We start from the raw sequence: 22,482 nt of genomic DNA, 5'->3' as shown, positions 1-22,482 counted from the left end.
GCAATAGCCTGCCGTGACTCTCTCGATGTTCAACTGGTTGCTCCGCCGTGTGCCCATTTAAGCGGCCGCACTCCCTTTCCTCAACGAAAATGTAGTGGACGAAGTACAGAAGACAAAGCAACTAGTATATATATGTATATACCCATACACATCTTTGGATTTTCTCACGGTTGAAGATGGTAGGCAATAGTCTGATTGTGAGAAAGCGTGTCTGAGAGAGCGAGGAACTGAGTGAGTTAGTCCACGCTTTGACAGCAGCGTTGCAGTGTCGTCCTTTCTTCGCGCCTATTCTCCGCTTTTTCCAGGGCTTCGTTTGAGCGTCATTCAGTCATTCATTCGTGGTAGAAGAGGAGACTGGGAGAGGGTAGGTAGGGAAAGGGCAGCAAGGAGGTTTAACTTTTTTGCAATGGTGGGATGTTGGGAGTGGCGACTATTTTGGGGAAGCTCCCTGTTTCCCTTCTCTCCTTCACATGTTCTTTGTGCGGGATCAGACCTCGATGGATTCAGTCCGTCTGTCAGTGCTGGACGCCGATGTTCCATGTATCTGCCCTCTGCCCTTACCTAAGGTGCAGGCCCCATCCATGGCCAAGAGCTCCGACTTTGTGATCTGATCAAAGTCAAGACAGGAATATCGCGTCCTTGAATGAGCGTGTGGTTTGATTTGCTCCTCGTTGTACCAATTGGTAGCGTGCCCAGCCTGGGAAGGACCAAGATAGTATGGAGCGCTCAACAGTGAATGAAGTTCGCCCGTGTCTGTATGTTACCTCGCCTTCGGTTGTGGGTAGACTTACTTGGACAGTTAGGCGCAAGAACCCTGGAGAGCTCGGAATAGAACAGACAGGCAGAGGTCTGTTGACCGCAGAAAATTCCTCCACCCTTGCCCACAGTGCCACATGAAGTAGTCAACTGGGCCACCATTGCAACCTCGAACACATCCTTCTGGTCGTCACCCCAGTATAGACAGGGCAGTGTCTCGCTTAGACGATTTCGAGGGAATGATCGCAAGGCTTACTGCCAAATTGTATCATCTGATATGTCGAGGACCACCAGCATGTCCAGGGTGGTACAGAGGGTCGAAGAGGGTGGGGATGCGGCTTTCCATTTTCTCCCAAACACATGGACGCAGTATAGACGATAGAGGCAGTCGAATGAGAAGATCAATTTTATCGTCCGTCCTTCCCCTTCATGGTAGAGTCGCAGATAATGGCGAAAGCGTTTCAATGCTCTTGGCTCCCAAAAATAGTCGATGAACATTTCGGGTACACAGAAGAGGCATAGCTTGATGGGAGTCGCAAGGGAATAGACGGGCAGCTGATGGGCTGCGAGCGACACCCCAAAGCCAAAGCCTCTGGAGAAGGCCGTCTTCCCCAAACTCCATAGCCGTCCGAAATCTCCCTTGAGATAAAACGCATTTGCCACCTTTGTATCTGTGACTTTCAAGCCTCCCCCAAAACGGCCAAACTCCGAGAGCGGTGGAAAAGCACACAAGTAGGCGCTCGGGAAGGGCCGAAGTGCCTGTATACATACAGGCACCAGGAGGATAGGCAACAACGCTTTCAGGGTCTGTAGTCACAGCAAGATATCGGCTGTTGCAAGCATCGGAAGTTGGCGAGGGTTGCAAGTTCGTAGCAGTATTTTTGGAAAATTCTTCATTCGCGGTGGAGTCAGGCCTTCGCAGATTGATGGAGAGCCTCGGTTAAGGCTCTGTCTGAATGGATAGAGGGTATCAGCCAGAGTTCAGTGAAGTCGCCACCATCGCCTGTCGGGGAGTTAGTCAGGGTGATACGGGGAAGGTGGATTAGAGTTGGACCAGGGAGTTGTACGGAGTACATCACCATCATCGATACTAGGACTGCGTGGGGTATCACGAGCAGCTAATCTCTCAGCGGTGGGTTTCGCGAAGGATGATCGGTAGTATCCTCTCCCGAGTTCCCCCAATCGTAAAGAGTAGACTTTTGGAGACGAGCGATTTTTGTGACCGGGCAAGGCAGACAGTGCAGGTGCGTAAACAGGTCGGGATGGGTGATGGCACGTGGCTATCTCACATCGTCCCATGCAGGAAACATTCGGATTTGTGGTGCCGGGACCTTGTGTGTCCTTGCAGAGTAGAGAGGGCGTTTCCCGGCTGCAGGGTGTTTATCCACTGGTGCTACCGCTGCAGGTGTCGTCGACAACCTAACTGGAATAGGCCCAAAGACTGCCCTGACTAACCACGGGGAGGACGTTGTAGGCGAACCAGGCAGACACTCGATGCGCAAGTCAAGTCGACGAGCAATCGAAAGACTGGCATCTGGGGTGGTAGGGGTATGTCCTCGTATGTAGATTGGAAATCGACATGACGCCAGTTGTTTTTGCCTGAAGCGATCTGGGCGTCAACCAATATGGAGGGTCTCAGCTCATCTAGGATGCCACTCAGGCATTGCTCATGATTGTGGCTGTGGCATGTCTCTCGACGACAAATGAATGAGCTTTCCTCCGCGTGGGGGTCATCTGACTCAAGGCATCCAGGCACAGGCTCTGTAGGCAGCGACATAAAATATCTCTCGCAATAATGGATGACGGGGTCCTTCGCGAAACACCGGGCCCGCGGGTGTAATTGGAAGCGTCCAGGGCTGCGCGGATTTGCTTTGTCAATCCCATATGGCCGAACAAGGCGGCGCCGTTCAGGGGGCTAAACAGCCTTCCCGACCAGCCTTTTCGGTTGTTATGGATAGACTCTCCAATCCCCATGCGTGGAGATGGGACAGACTCCGACCAAGGGAGCCACAGGGCTTGTCCTAGGAGGTCGGTCATGACGCAGGCCGGGTGTTTATGAGTCGACGTTGTTGATTGAGCCATTGATTGTCCTGATTCTGTCCTATTGAGTTATTCGCCCGCTATTACGATGTAACGCCAGTGCTTCGGCATGACCCAGAGTAAAGGACCCTGCAAGAGGTCCAGAGATTCCAGCATTCAATCTATTGGTCCACGCAGCCTTGATTGGTCCCGGTGTCCAACTCATATGTCCTGGAGCAGCCGAGGCGTACCCTCTTGCGGTAGAGTGCCTCCAGGATACTCTTGACTGTGCTGCAGATTGAGCGCTATATTTATATTTTGATCCCTCTGGGTGCTTGGGCTTGGGACTTTTGGAGAGTGAAGCCACCAGGCGAGTGGAGGCATCTCTTGAAGAGAAAGGAAAGGTGTTCTGATCAACCACCTATCCTCTCCTGATACGCACAGAATACGACGACCGTACTTTTGCTGCATTGAACGAGGCTGTGTCGCTGGCAGTCAGCCAAACACGTCGGATGCTTGCATGACTGGTTTCGAGGCCTTGACACCGAGGGGGGCCATTAGACCTGCATGTCGTAAGGCATCACTATTTTGCTGGCATATATCTTCCCTCGAGATACTGGACCAGAATTCCTCTGGTCATTTCGGAAGTCTCACAGAGGCCTCTCCCGCTTTGCTTGTGTATGAGTATGGACGAAAGGTCACCGACGAGTACCTCTACATCATACGATCAATCCACAATCGAGGAACAACACGCACCAGAGTCACCATCACTCACACACCTTGAGGAACAACTGGCAAAAGACTTTGACGAAGAAGATTCTCGCGCACGAAGCCCTGCAACCCACCGCGCATCCGCTTTGTACGGCTTTACCAGAGAAAAGGAAGAGATAAATCTGGCGTCGAGTAGTGCCTGGGTCGAAGACCAGTCCTCCGACAGTAGCCCCGAGGAATCCGACGAACAAATATCTCAAGACCAAGACAAAGGGAAAGAGCGAGAAATGAGTCATCCGGGAGATTATTACCATTCAAGAGCGACCGTGTCGCCCCCCGATCGGCGCCCTGAGATATCGAGAACGAGCCCCAGCAGCTCTACCAGCACGCCCCGGCAAGGCTCTGAGGAGGCCAGAAGTGACGACAAAAGAGAGGACCGAGCAGGAAGTGGCGGCGGCAGTGGTAGTGGCAGTGGAAGCGGCAGCAGCAGTGGTAGCGCCGGTGCGAGTGGCAGCAGCCGCCCTAGGCTGGTGGCAGGAGTCTTCGTGAGATATTGAGAGAGAGAGAGAGACAGAGAGAGAGAGAGATTGACACGCATGATTGGGATGCGTCTTTTCACCTCAGCACTCTCCCCTTTTTTGGCATTGCGCTGTAAAATGCGCTGTAGGGCGGCGTCTTCACCGCTTGACTCCCTAAGGCGACCTGTTGAGCGTGGCGAAAAGACTGAAGGTGAAAAAAGACTAAGTCAAAAGAGGTTAGTGGGTTTGAAAGTAGACTAGTCTAAGTTAGTCTTAGTCAATATCAGATCAAGATGAGAGATAGAGTAAGGATATGAAGTCGGCGAGGCGGCGAGGTTCTTGTTCTATAGTCGAAAAAGAGAAATCTCAAAAAAAAAGGGAGTGTCCGTTAACAATCGAACTCTAGTTTAATCCCTCTAGGTCTTATCCGCCGGTGGCGCCTCTTATAGATAGTAAGCTAACTAGACGCTCCTAACCTTAGATTTCTATGATAAGGGACTAGAGCCGTTAGGGTCTTAGAACACTTAGTAGCTTAGAGAGTCTATCTTAGAGAGAGTTTTATTAGACTTTATATCTACACCATATAGTATTAGCCAATCAATAGGGGTTAGGGTTATACTTAATCAAGTCCTCTAGAGGGTTTCCTCCATAATCCTTAGCGTTTAACAGTACTATTCAAAAGGTACAAAATCGAATATCTATAAAAAGTAAGTAGTATAATATAGGAATCGAATAGGAGAACACAAAACGTAAGTAAACGAGTTACGATAGGATAGTCAGCGCTAACTACCGGTCCTAGCTAGGATTAAGAGGGAATTTCTAAACCTACAAACTATATATTTAATTAAACTAATATAGTAAGACTAAGAGGTAAGGCTAAGACTCTAGCGGCCTCCCTAGACGTAGTGCATAGGATTTCGACTAAGGGAGCCCATTAGGATCCCGTTTAAGACTCTTGAATATTAAAATAGTAAAGATAACTAAGTCTTTAACCTCCTAGAGATATCTCAAGCGAATTAGCCTTAAACGTGTCAACCGGAGTACAGTATTCGCAGCTAGAGAACCTTATGAAAACGACGAAGTCGTCAAAGATATAGTCTCTTATATAGTTACGTAACTATATAATCGATATCGGTCTAACTAATAAGAGTACGGTATTTACGGAGGGGATATCGAACTAACTAATTATAGCACTATATTTACTACTAATACCGCCTAAATTAACGATAGAACTCTCGCCGATTATATATACTCTCTAGTTAATCTCTAAGACCTAGAGACGTTTATTATCTTAGCGGCCGCGCTCCCAGTCTCGAGTCCGTCCTAATCTATAAGCTAATAGAGAAGATATAGATATAGAAGATAAAGGTACCCCTAGAGATAGCTCGACTATAGTTAGTCCTAGCCGAGAAGTAGTAGTAATATACTCAGGAAGACGACGCTCTCGATCACGCTAACGATACTTAGCGGTCTCTATTAGCTTACTACGTAGCTTTAAGCGCTTAAAGTCGAATAACTATTCGAATAGAATACTACGGAGACTCTTAACTCGAGATATAGCTATATAAGTAAGGCCTTAAATAAAGTCCCTTTCCGAGATATCTATCACTACCTAATTGACCGTAATACCCTAAGCTTTATAGATAATAATAATATAGGTATTAGTAATTAGAAACTATATACGAGAATATATAATAGCGCCACGATAGAACTCTCTCCTAGACCGAAAGATCGGCGTTAAGGTCTCCCTATTATCGCTAACGATAAAGGTAGGGCCACTATAGTGATTAAAATACACGAGAAGAGCGACTAGGGGTTCTCTAGCCTACTAGTCAGCACCGGCTTTCTATATAATATCTCTAATAGTGCCTAGCGCGCTATTAACTAGACTACGCTTAATCTAGATATTCTCCGTAAGTATCACTCGACTCCTAATCGCTAGTGGAAGTGCTATATAAAGATTTCCAGCTTCGTCGGACGTAGCCTCCGCCGGCTTTACTAGTGCTAGACCTTCGTAAGATATATAGGCGACGACTATAGGGGTATAGAGATCCCGTAAACGGTCGTAGTTATATTAAGTAACCCGCGCCTTCTTACTATAGATACGGAGAGTATTTACGAACGCCGGGATCTCTAATAGAACAATAGTCTAGATACGAGTGTAGAGGAGTCTCTAGTCGTTAACAGTAACTATATCCTCTCGGAGAGTATCGAGAGCCTTTCGAAAAGCGATAGATTTATCGTCCTATCCCCTCTAACGCCGAACAATATCAAGTTCAATAGTCTTATTAAAATATCGATAAAGATCTCGACTAGCGATTTCCTCAGGGTTAGTGATCGTACTTATAAAGTAGAGAGATCGAATAGAGACCGCCGATAGTTACTAGAAATCGCCCGCGATAATAATACTAACGCCCCTAAATCTAGTCCTACTATTCTCCTTAAAGATCTCTCTTAATCGCTAGTCGATCCACGTTATCATTTTCAACGAAATTATAAATTTCTTATCAATAATAAGATATCGGACGTACCGTAGCTTACCATTTTAAAGCGCCGTTAAGTTCGAAGTACTTAGGCTTTCGTACCCTTTGACGAACTTTATAAGTAGTTTAAACTGAGTATAGAGTGTCCTACTACTGATAGTATAAGTAGTAACACTAGTAGATACCACGCGAGTAACTAGACTTAGTCTTCTACGACTCCGTACTATCTCTTCTAGCGTTAACGAAATAAGTATAATAATATACGACTTTCCCGTATCCGCCTTACTATTAAGATTAATTAGGAACTGTTTACCCGGCTAGCCTACGAGCTCGTTCTAATAGTAAGTAATAAAATATATATATAGCTATCTCTACTTAAGTTCTAGAGCGTCTAGATTAGTAGATAAGTAGACCGAAAGGTTTACGAGATTACTCAACTTTAAGTCCTTCCAGTACTCGGGAGGAAAGGTATAGCGACTAATATAAGGCGTCTAGTTATACTAGCGATCGAAGTTACGATCTCCTAATCTATCCGGATTCTCTTTACGGACAGTATCGTCTCGATTTAATAGCTATCGGGCGAGCTCTTCCTATAAGCCCTTCACGTTAGTATTATCGTCTATATTAAGATCCTTAAGACTATCGTCTTCGGGTTCCGGAGGTAGTTACTCTATGAAATCCGGAGGAAGAGTATTAGTATAAGTAGAACTCTAGTAGGCCTATACGTCCGTAAACGTTTAAAAGGTAATATTAATATCTAGACTAAGTAGTTCGTCGATATCACGAAAGGAAATATAAAGTATTAGCTTTACGCGGAAATAGTCCTCTTTATCTATCTCCGGCTTATATCGAGAAAAGTAGTTTAGTACTCGAGACTTTACTAGAGGACGGAGCTTAATATCCTTAGGGGCACTACGGAAGTTATATAGGCGTAGGAAGTCGAGATATCGAACGTTCTCGAGTCTCTCTAGTCGGCACTTATACTTCTCAAGCGGCGACTAACCTAAGGTGATAGATTCGCTATCTTCCTCGATCTAATAACGCGTTAATTGATAAGCTTTAGGCCGATAGTTTATATTCTGAACGGTACGACTATCTATTTGAAGTTATAAACTAAGTAGGATATAGTACATCTCCTAAGTAGACTAATCTCTCTCCCCGATAAGACGATTTATAGTCTTCGAGACTAGCGATAGGAGAGACTTTCCGGTATTTAGATAAGGTAGAATCTACCGCATAACCTACTGATAGGTCTAGGATTTCTACTCGGCCTTACTATAGTATTTACCGATATAATCGAGTATAGTACGAGAGCCTATACACGGCCGAATATCCGTATTTGCTCGCTAGAATATACTAATAATACGATTATAGTCATTAAGACGTAGGTCGTTCCGTACGGCCATAAAACGATAGCAGGTGCTCCGCGGAGGCTTCTCGACCGTTAGTATATCCCGAGTCTATACTAGGAAATGAAATCGGTAGATATATTCGCCGATAGCCTTATCCTTACGGAGATAGTAGGTCTCTATATATTAATACTTCTAGATACGGTTAATAATAGTAATAAGCTATCCCAGCTCGTTCCGTTCCTCGCCTAGGAGGAGCGAGAGTGGCGATTCGTTCTGTTATTAACGGTATCGAGAGTCTATATTTATAGCCGAGATATAGCGACTCTAGAAAGTAACGAACTCAGCGAATAGATTAATATCCTTTTCTAGCTTAGGATTAGGACCGTCTTCTATCTAATAGACGCCGTAAGAATAAGTCGAGCTACGAGCCTACTACTTATAGCGATTCCACTTATTCTTAATATTAAACTTCTTATTTAAGATATAGGTCTCAAACGTAGAGTAGCGAGCGTAGAAATAATACGCGATAATTAGTGGATTATTACGAATATTCCGACGCGCTATACGAATCCTATCTAATAGACTAGTACTTCGCTATTATTCGTAGTTATCGAAGTACTTTATAAGCGAATATTAATAATAGTCGGCGGTAGAGAGAGTAATAAAGAGATAGGGAGACCTAAGGTTCTTAACGTAGGTCTCTAGCTACTTCCGACGACTACTCTAGAACGGCTAAGTACTCTAGAGACTACCGGAATAGCGTATAATAGAATTAATTAGAGTCTAGACCTTAGGAGAGTTAGTCTCGAAGACGGCGCGAAGGTTATCGATCGTTATCTAAGCCCGATCTATACCGGATCGCTTAATAAAAAAGCTAGTCCGTATATTAACTTAGGTCCGTATAAGAGTGTTAAAGACTACATACCGGAAGCGAGGATATCTAGCGAATCGACTATCGTAGTATTTCAAGAGATACCTAATTATATTAATATAGCTAATCGAGCGCAACCGGGGCATAATAAACTCGGCCGCGCTACGAGAAAATAGACTTAGAAACGCCTATAAGAGTAATATCTAACTCTTATTGAATTTAGATAGAGAAGTATAGCGAAGCGATAGTATTATAAGATAATCCTACTCGGGGCGAAGCTAATTTCGTAGCCTCTCGAGCTTAGTCTCTATAGTAATAAGATTAGGAACTACGGAGGTATCTACGCTCTCCTCTTTATTTACGATATTAGGGTATTTATCCTAACCTGGCTGCTTAATCTCGTTCTCGAGCTCCTAGATTATTACGCGGTCGACTACGGATATATCGATAGGGAGAGTATATAAGTTAGTATCGCTAATTTCGATATCTCTATATTTAGGATAGTTCTATTAAAGGTAAGCTAGCTATATAGTAATGATAGAACGACGGACGCGGAAGTCTCTCGTAAATTATTTAGCTAGAAATACGTTACTAACTATATTATCTAGACGTAGAAGGACTAGTTCTAGATACTCTAGAAGTAGAGAGAGAGTATTATAGACCTTACTAGTATCTCTCAAGAAGTTAACGATATAGTCCTTATAGCGATATTAGACATTACGAACCTAGCGGATCTTAATAAAGATATAGATACGAGCGATTAATATCTCTTCGATCTACGTAAGTAACGGAAGATTATATTCAATAACTCTAGGATCTATATTATTCTTAATATTATAGAGGAATAGATCCGTATCCTTCTCCCGTCTACGTGGACCGATAGCGTTAATACGAATATAACGAGTATAGATACTCTCGAGATTTAATTTCATATTAAACTACTTCTCTCGATAGCGCCGATACTCCTCTATCCTATCCGACTCGAGAGCCTAATAAAACTTCCGAACGTATTGCCAATCCGCGTCCGTTAAGGTAGGATTATTAGCGTCAAAGAGGTCCAATAGTAGATCTAAGATATAGAGATTCTCAACCTAAGTAGACTTAATACGCTATAAGGGACTCGCTCGGCTAGTAGGACTCGCTCGACTAGTAGAACTTAAGCGCGTATTCTTACGGTGTCCGGAGAGACGTAAAGCACTAAAAGAAAGTCCTTAATTATAGTAGGCGTTATATAACTACCTTTCCTCTCTATCACGAAAGAAGGCATTTCGATCTACCTTATATCTACTAGGAACGCACTACGCTAACTGATCACTAATTATAGTCCTACGTTAACAATAGGAGTAGTAGTCGCCGTCTAGATTCTGTATTCGCCGCGATAGAGCCCGCGTAATATTACAGATAGCGTAGATAAAGTACTGCGCTAATAGCCGTAGCGATTTATCTATAGAAGATTAGGAGCGTTATAACGATAAGATCGATAAATACTAACTAGGAGACTACTCTACTTACGGCTGGGTAAGGAGCTTAGATAGTTCCGGTATCTAAGATAGCTCCTCGCTATCACGCCGGCGGACGCGATACTCCCTTAAGATCGCTAGGTGTTACTTCCTCGCGTTAGCTATCGCGGGAGTATCCGTAGGATATTGCCCACGGCGGTAGAACTTAGGCTGTCGGGCGCGAGTAACGCTAGCAATTGTTAGTAGTGCAAAGCTAGGAGGTCGAGCCTAAGTCTTAGGCTAAACCGGCGCTGGTCGAATAGTATATATTAGACTATTAATAGCAGACCGCTTCTTAGATATATAACCGCGTTTTTCACGGCATATAATACATTATATAGTCTCCCTATTACCTCGCTTAGACCTGAAGTCTTCTCTAGGTTTGAGTTGACCATAGGCGGAGCAGGTCTTGTAGGGGCTTAATTAAGGACTAGACTAAGAGGGGGGTGTGTTAGGAGGCTTGAAGGGATCAGGTAGTATATCGGCTACTATTTTAACAGGAGAGATTTAAGCGAATTAATTAAAGCTAAACGAGAGCTATGGAGAGTAATCTGCGTGGTTAATACCGTTGTTTATTGTGCGCTGTTTGTTATGCGATAGCGTATTAATTATTATTGTTATTAGTTATATAGAATAGGAAAAGCTAAATAAGCAAACTGGCTATATCATTGGTCAAAGGCCAACTGGCACGTGACGTTATAAAAAATAGCCAATCGGATCTCAATATTCTTCCGCACCAATCAAATCCGCGGCTTCTTTGACGAAGTTGCCCTGTAATACTGTTTTCGCTTCGCTCAACAGGATAATCTCCCCTTTTTGGCGTTGGTCTAGATACTAATCCCGTAAAGCTGTTGCAGGAACATCAGCTGCTGCTTCAGTCTATGATATTGGTACTCCCATTGGTCCTCTGCTGTTCGAGGATGTTGTTGTTCCTGCTTCAGTCCATGATATTGGTACTGCCATTGGTCCTCATTAATCCCATTCTATCAACACAGTTTTTGGGTCATGCTCTTCCTGCATTTGTACCTCGTTTAAGCTGATGTGAAGTCCTAAACGATGTGATAGAACAGAATATCGCAGGTAACTTGGTCAAAAATGCTGCGGATTTGATTTGTCGGACGGAGTATCCAAATCCGATTGGCCGACTTATGTTGAAGTCACGTGCTACTAGGGCACCTAGAGTTATTCACCACGGACACCTGGAGCTCATCACTAGAGCGCCTAGAGTTCTTGACCACGGGGCACCCAGAGGCGATCGCTAGAATACCGAGAGTCCACCACCACGGGTACCCTGACTCTCTATCACAGAGTACTTAAGGTCTCCATGGGTATCTGTGATGTCTTGACGAATAGCTCGGAGCTCAACTAGAATTTCTTGACCGTTCGTGATTGTTGGTAAATTCTGTGCCTTTTTGATCTCATCACCAATCAGATTGAAGTCTAGCTGCAGACCGAGAAGGGTTCCGTTGGCTATCGTCGCCGCGGCAGTCGTGATGACAGTGGTGGTGGTGATGACGGCGGTGACAGTGGTGACATTGGTGGTAGTGAGGGAGTCTGTTTACGTGACACGCCTTCACCAACCGAGTAGAAAGCGTGTTGTCGAGGGCAGGGACGCCTCCAAAAGCGGCGGCAGGAATTGGATTCCACTGGCGCCGCCCTCTTGCCAGCATCACTGAGGCGTGCGCTCACCGGTTGGTCAGCCTCACTAGCCTCGTCTTCAACGCCGGGTATCGATGCAGAAGCCTTTGAAGTGTCGCCTCAGAAGTACGGGATAGACAGTTCATTGTGTGCTCAAAGCGTTGGTACTAAATTGAGCGGGAAATCTCCCTGTGACTTGTATTAACAAGTCGACTCATTCTAATGACACATTCAAGTTAGAAGAACTCTAGTCCTTTGATTGAGAGCGCACAGTGCGACTCTTTTCTATGTCTGATGTCGTTACTGCCGAATTGCATAGCACTATCATACAGCTGATTTCCAACCTCCCTAGCTCATTCTATCTACATGCCAGCCGAATCATGGCTCAATACTGCATGCACACGCCCACCTTGCGTTGTATTTCATTAAATAGAGCGTCAAGTCTGGAATCAACTCTTGCTTTTGTTGTATCATCTAGCCACGGTAACTCTCACAAAATCACCTTGGTGGAGAAGAAGGATTGGACGTCTGCAAATTTCTCTTCATTTCAGGCATCCCCGGCACCGGCATTCGCGGCACCTGCGACGTGGCATGAGCTCGCTGCGAGAATGCGTTGCCGGGTACATATCGAGCGGGACTGGCAGAGCTTGACACTTGCGACATCTGAGGTGAGGATGGCTGGAGCGGTGGCGTACCCGTTACATTGTAGTCCATCGCCGTCGCCGTCCAGCCCGGAGGCACGGCCGAATGGACTGGCTCTGGGAGGGGTGCGTCTTCAAAATAGCTAACCCTGGCTGGCGCGGAGAGAGTCGCGGTCATGGGCTCTTGGGGTGATGCGTCGGGGATAGTAGGAATTGTGCGGGACCCTCCTGCATACTCGTTACTGGGGACTGAAAGACCGCTGTGGCGAGCTGCACGCCGCCGACCCCGGGTCGACTCCCGTCTGAGAATGTCTCGTACTTCCTCAACATCGTTCGAGCGTTGCTTGTTCATCCGAAGTTCTCGTTCATGGTCCACAACCTCTTCGGGATCAACAGCCACCTTGCGTTTCACCAAATGGTCAACTGCTGACGCTTCGTTGAGTTCTGTTCCAGATGCCGCGCCGAGGTGGTCAGGGGATTTGTGCTTCGAAAGGTCGAGGTGAGGCTTGTTCTGCTCGAGGAGGGGCACGAGTCTCTTCTTATCTAGGTTCTCAACAAACTCCTCCTTATTCTTCTGCGCGATCTCGTCGCTGATCGCAACCGAGTAGGTCGGGTTAGCCTTGTCACCAGCAGGAGGACCGGCACCACCTGGTCCGTAGAGTGGAACTTTCCGCATTGCGATGACGAGGGCGCACATAAATTTATTTCTTCTCGCCGCTCGTATGGCCTCGTTGGCCCAGTTAGATTTATGCCGAATCTCAATTCTCAGCTCCATCTTGTTCATCTCCGCCACGCCGGTCACCTCGATGTCGATATCCGGTTGGAAGTCGCGTGCATTGTCTTTATCGCGGACGAAGTTGGTCATTTCCTTCTTGAGCAGATCGATGTCTTCGAATGTCGTGTCGAAGCTGACATACAGCTGGATCTGTTCGCGCATGGCTTTGCTACGGGACACGTTGTCAATCCACAAAGAGTTGAGGATGATGTTGGGAACTTGAGTCCGCTTGTGATCCTTCACCCGCCGGAACACGGTATAAAGAAGAGACATGCGCTCCACCACGTATTGGGTATCAGTAATGTCGACCCGGTCACCCACGTCGAACGGATGCTTGACGAACAGGAAGATGCAAGACCCCAGAACTTCCTGCGCAGTAGTCGCGAAAACGAAAGACATCGAGAGAAGGGCAGTGCCTGCTGTAGCAAGTGTGGTGGTGAAGTTGTGGTTCAGCCACGCGACGAAGATGAATATGACGCCAATAAAGACGACTGTGCACAGCAGGTTGTCGAGGACATTGATAGCTTGATCGACATCATGCATGCTGCTGGCGATGGATTGGCGCTCTCGTCCGAACTCGGTGATGCGAAGGACCATTTCATCGAGAGAAATGTCTCCATTGCAATCCATGTCCAAAATCTCAAAGGCTTCGTGAGCTTCTTGCTCTCGATCGTGGCCGAGGACATCAATGATGTCCTCCAAGCTCAGAGCATCCTTCCCTTCCAAGACGAAAGACATCCAAAGACGCCGAGCAAGGGCTTCGGCGGAATGTTTCTTTTCCAAAGCCTGAACCACGATCGAATGCGAGGCCGTGGGATTAAAGACCTTTTTCCCGGTGATTTCCTGGGCAACATTGCCAAATGCTGCTGTGACCTTGTCCCCAACCCGTGCAACATTGTGGATCAATTTCATGGGAGTCGCCGAGCCAGAACGTTTGTGGCCAGGCAACATGCTGTTCCGGTTGCTGTGTCCCCCCAAGTCCAGAACGTCGTTGATGAGGTAATCCTCTTCAGCAAATTCCCGACAGTACTCTGGGAAGAGCTTTCGAGACGCATCGTAGAGCAAGCCTACCAGGTGAACGTTGCGCTTCGACTCTTTGATCTTTTCATCGAACTGCTTACGGTGGTAGCTGATGGAGAGAAGCTGAATAAGGACCTTTTCGCCGAGCAAGAGCAACGTGGAGAAGACGCAGGCAAAGAGAATGTTCTTGACAATGGACTCCCAGGGCTTGAGGCCTGTTTCACCGCGTGATCTTTGATCAGGGTTTAACGTCATGATAGGGACAAACGTGGCCAGGGACGTGACAGCCCAGCCAACCAGCGAGAGGGGGATCTCAAGCGAGCTGAGAACGAGGGCGTATTTTCTTGTGCCAGGACTGGCCACTCCGCAAATGAACTGAAAGAGGAATGGTAAGAAATGAGCCACAAGCTTCGAGGCCCATAGCGACACCCACACCACCTCGATCCAAGTGAAGAACCACAAGATCTTGACGCCGCCAATGCGTGCTCGAGGAGCGACTGTGGCACCAACAACGATGGGGACTGCGATTGCCAACGCGAGCGGTGCGACATAGATGAAATAACGGGTCAACACAGAGAAGTTGTAGAGTCTTTTGTAAAATCTGCCCACAGCGTTCAAAGTGCCGTCTTCCCTGTCCTGGTTCTGCCGCGCCCGATCTTGCAACCGTCTTCTCCTGCCTGCCGGACCTCTGTGGAAGTGGTGGTCTTGTTTCTCGTCCATTTTTTCCGAGAATTCGTCATTGTACCGGGAACGAGAAGGGGAAAGGGCATCGGCCTTGCGGGCACCAGTGGCGCTGCCAGAGGTGCTGACTTTGGTCAAGGGGATATCAATCGTAACGTCGTTAGGGTTCGCCATATCCCCAGATTGCTTATGGGTAAGAGGCTGAAATCCTTCTCTTGAAAACCTCTTGTAGTGGCCTTTCTGTGACATGCCGCCAAGCTATGCCACAACCGAAGGCCCAAATGGGAGTGAAAGAATGTGAGCGGTACCGGCAATCACTCCTCAGATATTTGGTGTGGTGCGGGTAAAAGTGAATTGAAGATCCGAAGCAGCCTTGTACGCGTTACTCTACCAGAGAGGAACGGACGAGGTGTGCTTGAGATGGAAACCCGTTTCAAAACGAAGCGAACCGGGGTAAAAGCGAAGGGTGATCTGAGAAAGGAGAAATAAGATAAAGGACGATGCGTTTGTACCAGATCGCCAAGGGGCGGTTCCAGGGACGACTGGCACCCTCAAATACTAAGTAAACAATAAGAGTCTGGGGAAGTCAAGCGAGTGTGTTGCAACAAGGACATGGAAAGATGGAAAGTGAAGGAATCGAGAATCGACGACTGCAATCGACGTATTGTATGGACTGCATGGATGTGACCTGCACGTTTCCATCACGGGCCCCAGTGTCCACCAGCATGCCACCAATGCGGCAAAAGAATGATTTTTTCTCTCATTCTGGTTTGTGTACACTTTTGCATCGCATGACGAATGCCCTTGTTTCGTAGACACGCTCCCTGGTCGCAAACTGGGGGAAACGGGTAAGATTCCGAGATTTCTGTGGCCCTCATTTGACGGAACTGAAGAGTTTTTTCTCGATCACCTCCATCCTTTCGGCGAAAAACATGCAAGCCCCTTTCAAGCCCCCCTCGTCAATGGCTCACTAGGCCGATCCATCTCGGCGTGTCCCATCGAACATCCCCCCTCAATCGCCCGCCGGCAGCCGAACGCTGACACAAAACAGAGCATGGGAGGCGGTTGTGGCTTGCGCCATGGCTGATTTGGCTTGAGTCTGATACAAGCTCTGAAACAGCTCCATGCGGCCTTTATCCACTGTGGTGCCCCAACGCATCCAGGGCCAGAAATACATGGAATTTTCCAGCTGGATCACTGCAACGACGTTGTATCAACCCCAAAGTACCTGCTCGATATGTGGAGTGCACACGGTACGCCTCTGGAGGTCTCACAAAGCCACGAAGGCTGTGCAGGACGTGTTCAAAAACAGACCAGACCCAAAAAGCATGTGCTGCTCATGGGTAGCTCTCGGGCCAGGTATGAGGCTCATTCCAGAGTCATTGGTTCTTGCGAGATTACATGTCTGGTGGTCCTGTTGATCGCTTGGCGATTTGCAGTCAATCTCTGTCTCCCCGTGAATCTCCTGAAGTCCATCAAGTCACACGAGGATCTTGCTTGGTTTGGTTTGGAGCTACGCGCCTCAGGGCGGAAATGCGCGTACACGGTGAGCATTGTAAAGCCTTCTTCTAATATCACATCAAATTGCTGAGGCAGTGCATCCTACAAGCAGCAACTGGTTCCTCATCAATCTTTATGGTATCAAAGAACCCATGACTTGTGATAAACAAAAGCGATTCTTCTGCCTTTGTTCTGTGGCTTGTGTCTGTTCTTTGAGAGCAGCAAAGCACTTTGTTTGTCGTTTCTTGTGATGGGCGAAGGGCCGTTTGACTATAAATGCTTCATGATTCCTGCTGTCATGGTAGTCACACAGAAACCACGAGAACAACCAGCCAACTTTTGGAGAAGCAAGGTAAGTACACACGAGCTCTATACCGCAACTAGCCACCGTCGCCGAGGACTTCATCTATCACGATGCCGTCGGAAGAAGCCAGAAGACCTCCAGTCAGAAAATTCACGGATGCAAATGGGAGGAAATACTTGGTAAGGGAACCTGCGTACTCAACCCCAAGACGACCAGAAAGAAACCCGCCTAGATATGAGGAACGCGAGCCGCGACATGAATCGGGACGGCGGCAGAGTGTGATGTCTGGGCCCACCCACGAAGAGCGGCGACCTTCAAGGAACGCGTCCCAGCAGCAAGAGGCCTCCCACTCACAGCGTCGCTCACAGCACCAAGAGGGTTCCCGGAGAGCTGAGGGTTCTGGAGGTGCTCGCCGTCCGTACTCCGAGGGAGCAGCCCGGGAGTCTCGATCCGACGGAGGATACCACCACAGTCAGAGACGTTACACTCAAAACACCTACCACGAAGACAGTGGCCGTGCTGCTGCTGAGCGAGAAGCCGAGCGCGCGAAACGACAAGCCAAAAAGCAGAAGTACATCAAGTGGCTGATGTTCTTCATCTCATGATCGTCGTCACAACAGGCGGAGGTAAGTTTTTCGGTCGGAGCGGGCAAAGTTCATTGCTGGTCAATGAGTTAGATATGGTGTGTTATATCTGTAGTCATTGCCTCTGCATTTACATAATCCTAATAGCAGCTTCTTGGTGCCAGATACTATACCTACTTGTGTATGATAATGTGCCAATTAATAGCACGTCCTTTGGCGCTTTCTCTTACTGAGGCCTCCTATTCCATTATTCTTTTACTCTCTACTCCGTAATATTATAATTGTCCTCGTGACATGGTCTCCTCTTCCCCACCAGCCAATGTCATGCATTCTTTTTGTTTTTTGTTTTTGTTTTAAAATAATAATTCCAAGATTCCGCACCCTCCAAACGGCTAGGGACGCCACGACGAATGAACGACTTTCGAGTTTCTCTTACCCCATACGAACCTCTGGATACCAACGTAGCATTTTTTGTTCTTTGCATCATGGTCACAGGGTGGGAACACAAAGCCACTGAGAGGTACTCATCAGGAAGGATCGGATTCCGCTCGCTTAGCATCGGGAATTCCATGTACCACGAACGACACGAACGGGAAGCATTTGATGATTTCCTTGACTCACACCCCGTACGCCCTTCCGCTCTTACCTACACTACAGTCCACAACGTCCTTCACCTCGTGATCCGGTGTAGCAACGCTCACCGCAACAAATTTCCTTGTCCTTGTCTTCCTATTTCTTTGTTCCTCAATAGTCATTCTTTTCTACCTGTATTCTTAGGTGCATTGGGATCGATTTCTCTGGAACAATTAACTTCTCGCGGCTTCAGGGGTCCTCCGAATCCAGCTCGGAATATCAGCACAAGCCAACAGTGTCACGACGACAAGAACTCGAAAACCACAACAAATAGTCCTCGTAACAGCAGATCAGTGGTTCGCGGGTTATCAGCTATGTCTTCTCCAGCATCCACTCCAGCCTGCGTCCCCATCGCCACAGACTCGCAAACCGATGTCTCCAACTTCATCTCGATCATCACGGCGGCATTTTCCACCACAGCCCTGACGACAGCCTTCATAGTAGATACCGACGGCACACCCCCGCCCTACCCGTCTCCGCTGATCGACGATGCTCGACGGGAACGACACTTCTCACGCGGCATACTTGAGAGTGCGGCCTCAGGCGCGGAGCTGGTCCAAGCAGGAGATTGGTCTGCCATCGCACTGTGGGAGACTCCCACGTACCAGGGCAAGGCATTCATCGACTCGAAGGCCAAACCGTGTCCGTTGCTGAGCGAATGGAGAGGCCGAGTCAAAGCCGCCAAGGCAAAGTATCTCGCTGCGCCGACCACCACGGCGGCGACGTCGGAGGCATCAAACTCGAATTCCCCATCGGGTGCCGAGTCAGACTCCGGCTCCGACCGCCAGGACAACCAGCAAGAACCGGCCCTCCGTCCCTTCTACCATCTCTCATTCCTGGCGCGGAACCCGGCCAAGCCTCGCGTCCCAGGCAGCATCAACGCCGTCATGACGCCGTATCTCGAGCGTGCCAAGGCAGAGGGCGTGCCGGCGTGGTTGGAAGCCACCACCCCGCAAGCGGCGCGGATCTACGAGCATTTCGGATTCCGGGTCGTCGAGGAGATTGTGGTAGGCACGGGCCAGGTCGACGCCCGGGGGTGGCCTGCTACCGGAGAAAAGGCCACGGGCGTCACGGCGTGGGCCATGATCTTCGATTCGCATCTGAGTGAGTGATCACCGCGGCGTTTCTGGTTTTCCAAGAAGAAAGGAGAACATGCATGAGTTTATGAGGGAGGGAAGGAAAACACCAGTAGGCGTCAAGGGCAGAGACCAGAGACGCCCAAAAGGGGAGGCGTAGTAATAGTTATTAGTCCTTTCTATCCTTTCCCCACCTTTCTTTTACGAGAGGGCCGAGCACTGGCTAGCTAGCCGCCACCAAATAGTCTAGGAGATGCTGCGTCAACAGTAGTAGTGATATTCCATTGAAAAAAAGCGCCCTCCGGTTAGAAGGGGAGGGTAATGGTATCGTTGAACAATCAATGTGGACAGGACAGGACAAAAAGAGAGTTCCCGTCCTCCCTTCCCCCCTTCTATGTATGTGTGTCGAGTCTCACCATCCATAACCTACAGTATAGTAATCGAAACAGCCCATAGGTCACGCCGTGGCAGGACATAACACAACATCACACAACGCAAAACAAGCGCCAGTCGAAAAATATCGTGTAACGAACGGTGCTGAAATCAGAGCCTCAACCAAACCCAAACCCAAACCCACACTTAATACTATCTATCGATGGAAGGACGGGTTCCACGCCCTTTGTTAATCCTCGGTAGAAGGACATGGTCCAAACAGGGAGGCACAGGCACAGGCACAGGCACAGGAACTCCTAGGAACAGAGAAGGGGACAGAAAGGACAGGATAGGATAAAATGGGATGAGGAACAGGAATCCTGACTCGATTGGTTTGACTTGAGTTTCTTTCCAGTATTAATTATCAAGGCTTTCTTCTACAGTACACACACAGGTGGAGCAAAGATGCAAGTTCTCTCGAGTACGAGTTCGAGTACTTTTGTTTATTCCTACGCCCTCGGTTTTGGCCTGGCGTGACCCGTTTCTCCACATCACATGTAGATATGTCCAGCTCCTGTGCCTGTGCCTTTGCCTGTCCTTGTGTGCTGTTTACGGAAGGAAGAAAACCCCGTTACCAGTTGAACAGGATGATGCATGTATAGACCCCCGTTTCCAAAGTATCCCTCGCGAACCCCCCGGTTCGGGTCCTTGGTGCCTCTGTGCCTCTGTGCAAGCCAGCTCACCTGTGCTTCTCACTCAATGCCATCTCGCATTAACCAAGCGTGAATATTGTCAAAATATTCATTTCCTCCCGTCTCACCTCCTCTCATCCGTCCGCGTCCCCGTCACCCAGGTCCACCCTTATTGTACGTGCCTCACCACATCGTCGAGGGCCTCGGCAAAGTAGTGCACGTTGCCCGTGTTCAGCCCGGCCATGCTGATCCGGCCATTCTTGGTCATGTACACGTGCCACTTTTCCCGGATTGCCAACACCTGCTTCTCGCTGATGCCTGTGAAACTGAACATGCCGATCTGACTCGTGATGTGGTCCCAGTTTCCGGGCGTGCCCAGCCGGTCCAGCTCGGCCTTCAGTGCCTTGCGCATCTCAATGATCCGCCCGGCCATGGTGCGCAGATCGTGTTCCCACTCCTTGAACAGTTGGGGATCGTTCAGGACGATGGAGGCGATGCGGGCACCGTACGCGGGCGGATTAGAGATCTCCGAACGTTGCAGGATGGCGAGTTGGGACGAGACACGTTTCGTCACATCCTGTGCGTGAGGGCCCGGGGCCGCCACGAAATGGAAGGCGCCCGCTCTCTCCCCGTACAGACCGAAATTCTTCGCGAAGGACTGGGCAATGATCAACTCAAAGCCCTGTTCCACGAAATAGCGGATCGAAAAGTTGTCCTGTGCCAGATCCCCGGAGGCGAAACCCTGATATGCGCAGTCGAAGAAGGGGAATAGCTTGCGTTCCCGCATGACTTCGGCAATCTGCTTCCACTGGTCGGGTGTCGGGTCGACACCGGTGGGGTTGTGTGCGCAGGCGTGCAGGAGAATAATGCTTCTTTCAGGTGCCGATTTTAGGGCCGAGAGCAGACCGTCGCAGTCCAGCATCTTCGTCTTCGCAGAGAAGTAGGGGTAGGACTTGATAGGGAGTTGGACATTGGTGAAAATCTGGTTGTGGTTGGCCCATGTTGGGTTGGACAGGTAGATGGCGGGGGTCGGTTTGGGGAGGAATTTGGAAAGGAAGAGACCACCGAGATGGACGGCACCGGTCCCGGAGATGGTTTGGAGGCTGCAGGCCTATCATCGCAGAAATTTACATGTCAGTCCAAGGGTTTCGTGAGAGAGAAAGAGGTGCAACTCGTGTGAATGCATACCCGTCCTTCTCGAATCGCGGGGCTGTCTCCACCGAGAATGAGTTTCTGAGCCGCTGAAGTGAACTCTGGCAGCCCTGCGATAGGGAGGTATTCATGGTTGAGGTTGGGATCATTTCGTAGAATCTCATCGGCCTGACTCGAGGGTTAGCCAAAATTTCTAGCACGTCACAAGACCCCTTCGTCGAGCATCACGGCATGGGATTGCACACACCTTCTTGACGACAGGAAGCACCCAGGGTTTGGCGTTGTTGTCCCTGTATGCACCAATTCCCAGGTCCACCTTCTTCTCAAAGGTATCCTTTCGGTAGGCGGCCATCAACCCAAACAGAGGGTCCTCCGGAGCTTGGGGGACGACATTGGCGTCGAACAGAGTCGGCGGGGTATCGCTTGAGACAGAACCCATGGTGTGATTCCTGATCTGAGTCAGTCGGGCGGCGACGGGGGGTGGTTGCGAAGAGGAAGGGGAAGACGAAGACGAAGACAGGAGAAAAGAAGAGTCGGAATGTTGTGGCGGTGAGGGCATGTCTGGGAATTTATTTTCAAGCGTGGAGAGGCGGAAAGGAAAGCGTTCCTCTCTGCTGCAGGACGCTTGGGGGCAAAGAAGAAAGGCACACAAAAGGGCGAAGGGCGGGCGACATGCTTTAGGACGGGCGGATGCACGACGGGTTTACCTTAGCCAACGTGCTTCCGCTCCCTAATTCGCCTACGGTCTATGATGTCGGTTCCAGGGGACCAGAGAGACACTATCGGAACAGGGGCACCAGGTCATTCGGTGATCGAAGAGGGAAAAAAAAGTGAACAGGGTCAGAAGGACATGGATGATGGATGGCCATCTCCAAACACCGAACATTCGTTCTCCTTCTCCAACTGCATCCAGGCCGAGGAACCAGGCGTTTGGCAGCCACTCAGCCAACCATCCAGCCCTCCTCGGAGCTCCCCCAAAATCCTAGTCGCCGTGTGCTCGATTGCCGCCTGGTTCAGGACGTCATGACCTTCCTGATTCTCAACATGCTCTTGCGTACCTGCAGAAGAGAGCCTGGAAAGCCTCTGATATCACATCCGTGTGACGCATCTAGCCGGCGGCTTCCTTGACCATGCCTACAGTATGTACGTGTGCTGCAAGACTCATACCGAGAACACCGGCACAGACAGCGAGCGAGTGAGGGGGC

At 48.7% G+C, this 22,482-nt stretch overlaps 5 protein-coding genes across 5 annotated transcripts; 3 read left to right on the top strand and 2 right to left on the bottom strand.

Moving 5' to 3' along the window:
- Positions 1-3,461: 3,461 nt before the first annotated feature.
- AYL99_05060 (hypothetical protein) lies at positions 3,462-4,043 on the top strand (the record flags this gene model as incomplete). Its single annotated transcript, XM_018836572.1, has 1 exon — positions 3,462-4,043. The coding sequence occupies one exon, from the start codon at positions 3,462-3,464 to the stop codon at positions 4,041-4,043; it is 582 nt and encodes a 193-aa protein (XP_018693425.1).
- Positions 4,044-12,345: 8,302 nt separating this feature from the next.
- On the bottom strand, positions 12,346-15,213 carry AYL99_05059 (hypothetical protein; the record flags this gene model as incomplete). Its single annotated transcript, XM_018836571.1, has 1 exon — positions 12,346-15,213. The coding sequence occupies one exon, from the start codon at positions 15,211-15,213 to the stop codon at positions 12,346-12,348; it is 2,868 nt and encodes a 955-aa protein (XP_018693424.1).
- A 1,665-nt stretch (positions 15,214-16,878) lies between these two features.
- Positions 16,879-17,373, top strand: AYL99_05058 (hypothetical protein; the record flags this gene model as incomplete). The annotated part of the gene is made up of 1 exon (XM_018836570.1): positions 16,879-17,373. One exon carries the CDS (start codon positions 16,879-16,881, stop codon positions 17,371-17,373), a length of 495 nt encoding a protein of 164 aa, XP_018693423.1.
- Positions 17,374-18,299: 926 nt separating this feature from the next.
- AYL99_05057 (hypothetical protein) lies at positions 18,300-19,097 on the top strand (the record flags this gene model as incomplete). The annotated part of the gene is made up of 1 exon (XM_018836569.1): positions 18,300-19,097. The coding sequence occupies one exon, from the start codon at positions 18,300-18,302 to the stop codon at positions 19,095-19,097; it is 798 nt and encodes a 265-aa protein (XP_018693422.1).
- A 1,197-nt stretch (positions 19,098-20,294) lies between these two features.
- AYL99_05056 (hypothetical protein) lies at positions 20,295-21,716 on the bottom strand (the record flags this gene model as incomplete). Its single annotated transcript, XM_018836568.1, has 3 exons — positions 20,295-21,236; positions 21,314-21,445; positions 21,525-21,716. The coding sequence occupies 3 exons, from the start codon at positions 21,714-21,716 to the stop codon at positions 20,295-20,297; spliced, it is 1,266 nt and encodes a 421-aa protein (XP_018693421.1).
- Positions 21,717-22,482: the final 766 nt, after the last annotated feature.

The sequence above is a fragment of the Fonsecaea erecta genome (assembly GCF_001651985.1).
Source record: "Fonsecaea erecta strain CBS 125763 chromosome Unknown Scaff4, whole genome shotgun sequence".
Classification (NCBI taxonomy): Eukaryota; Fungi; Ascomycota; class Eurotiomycetes; order Chaetothyriales; family Herpotrichiellaceae; genus Fonsecaea; species Fonsecaea erecta.
The sequence above is the reverse complement of the archived record's forward strand: the minus strand, read 5'-3'. Positions and strand labels throughout refer to the sequence as shown.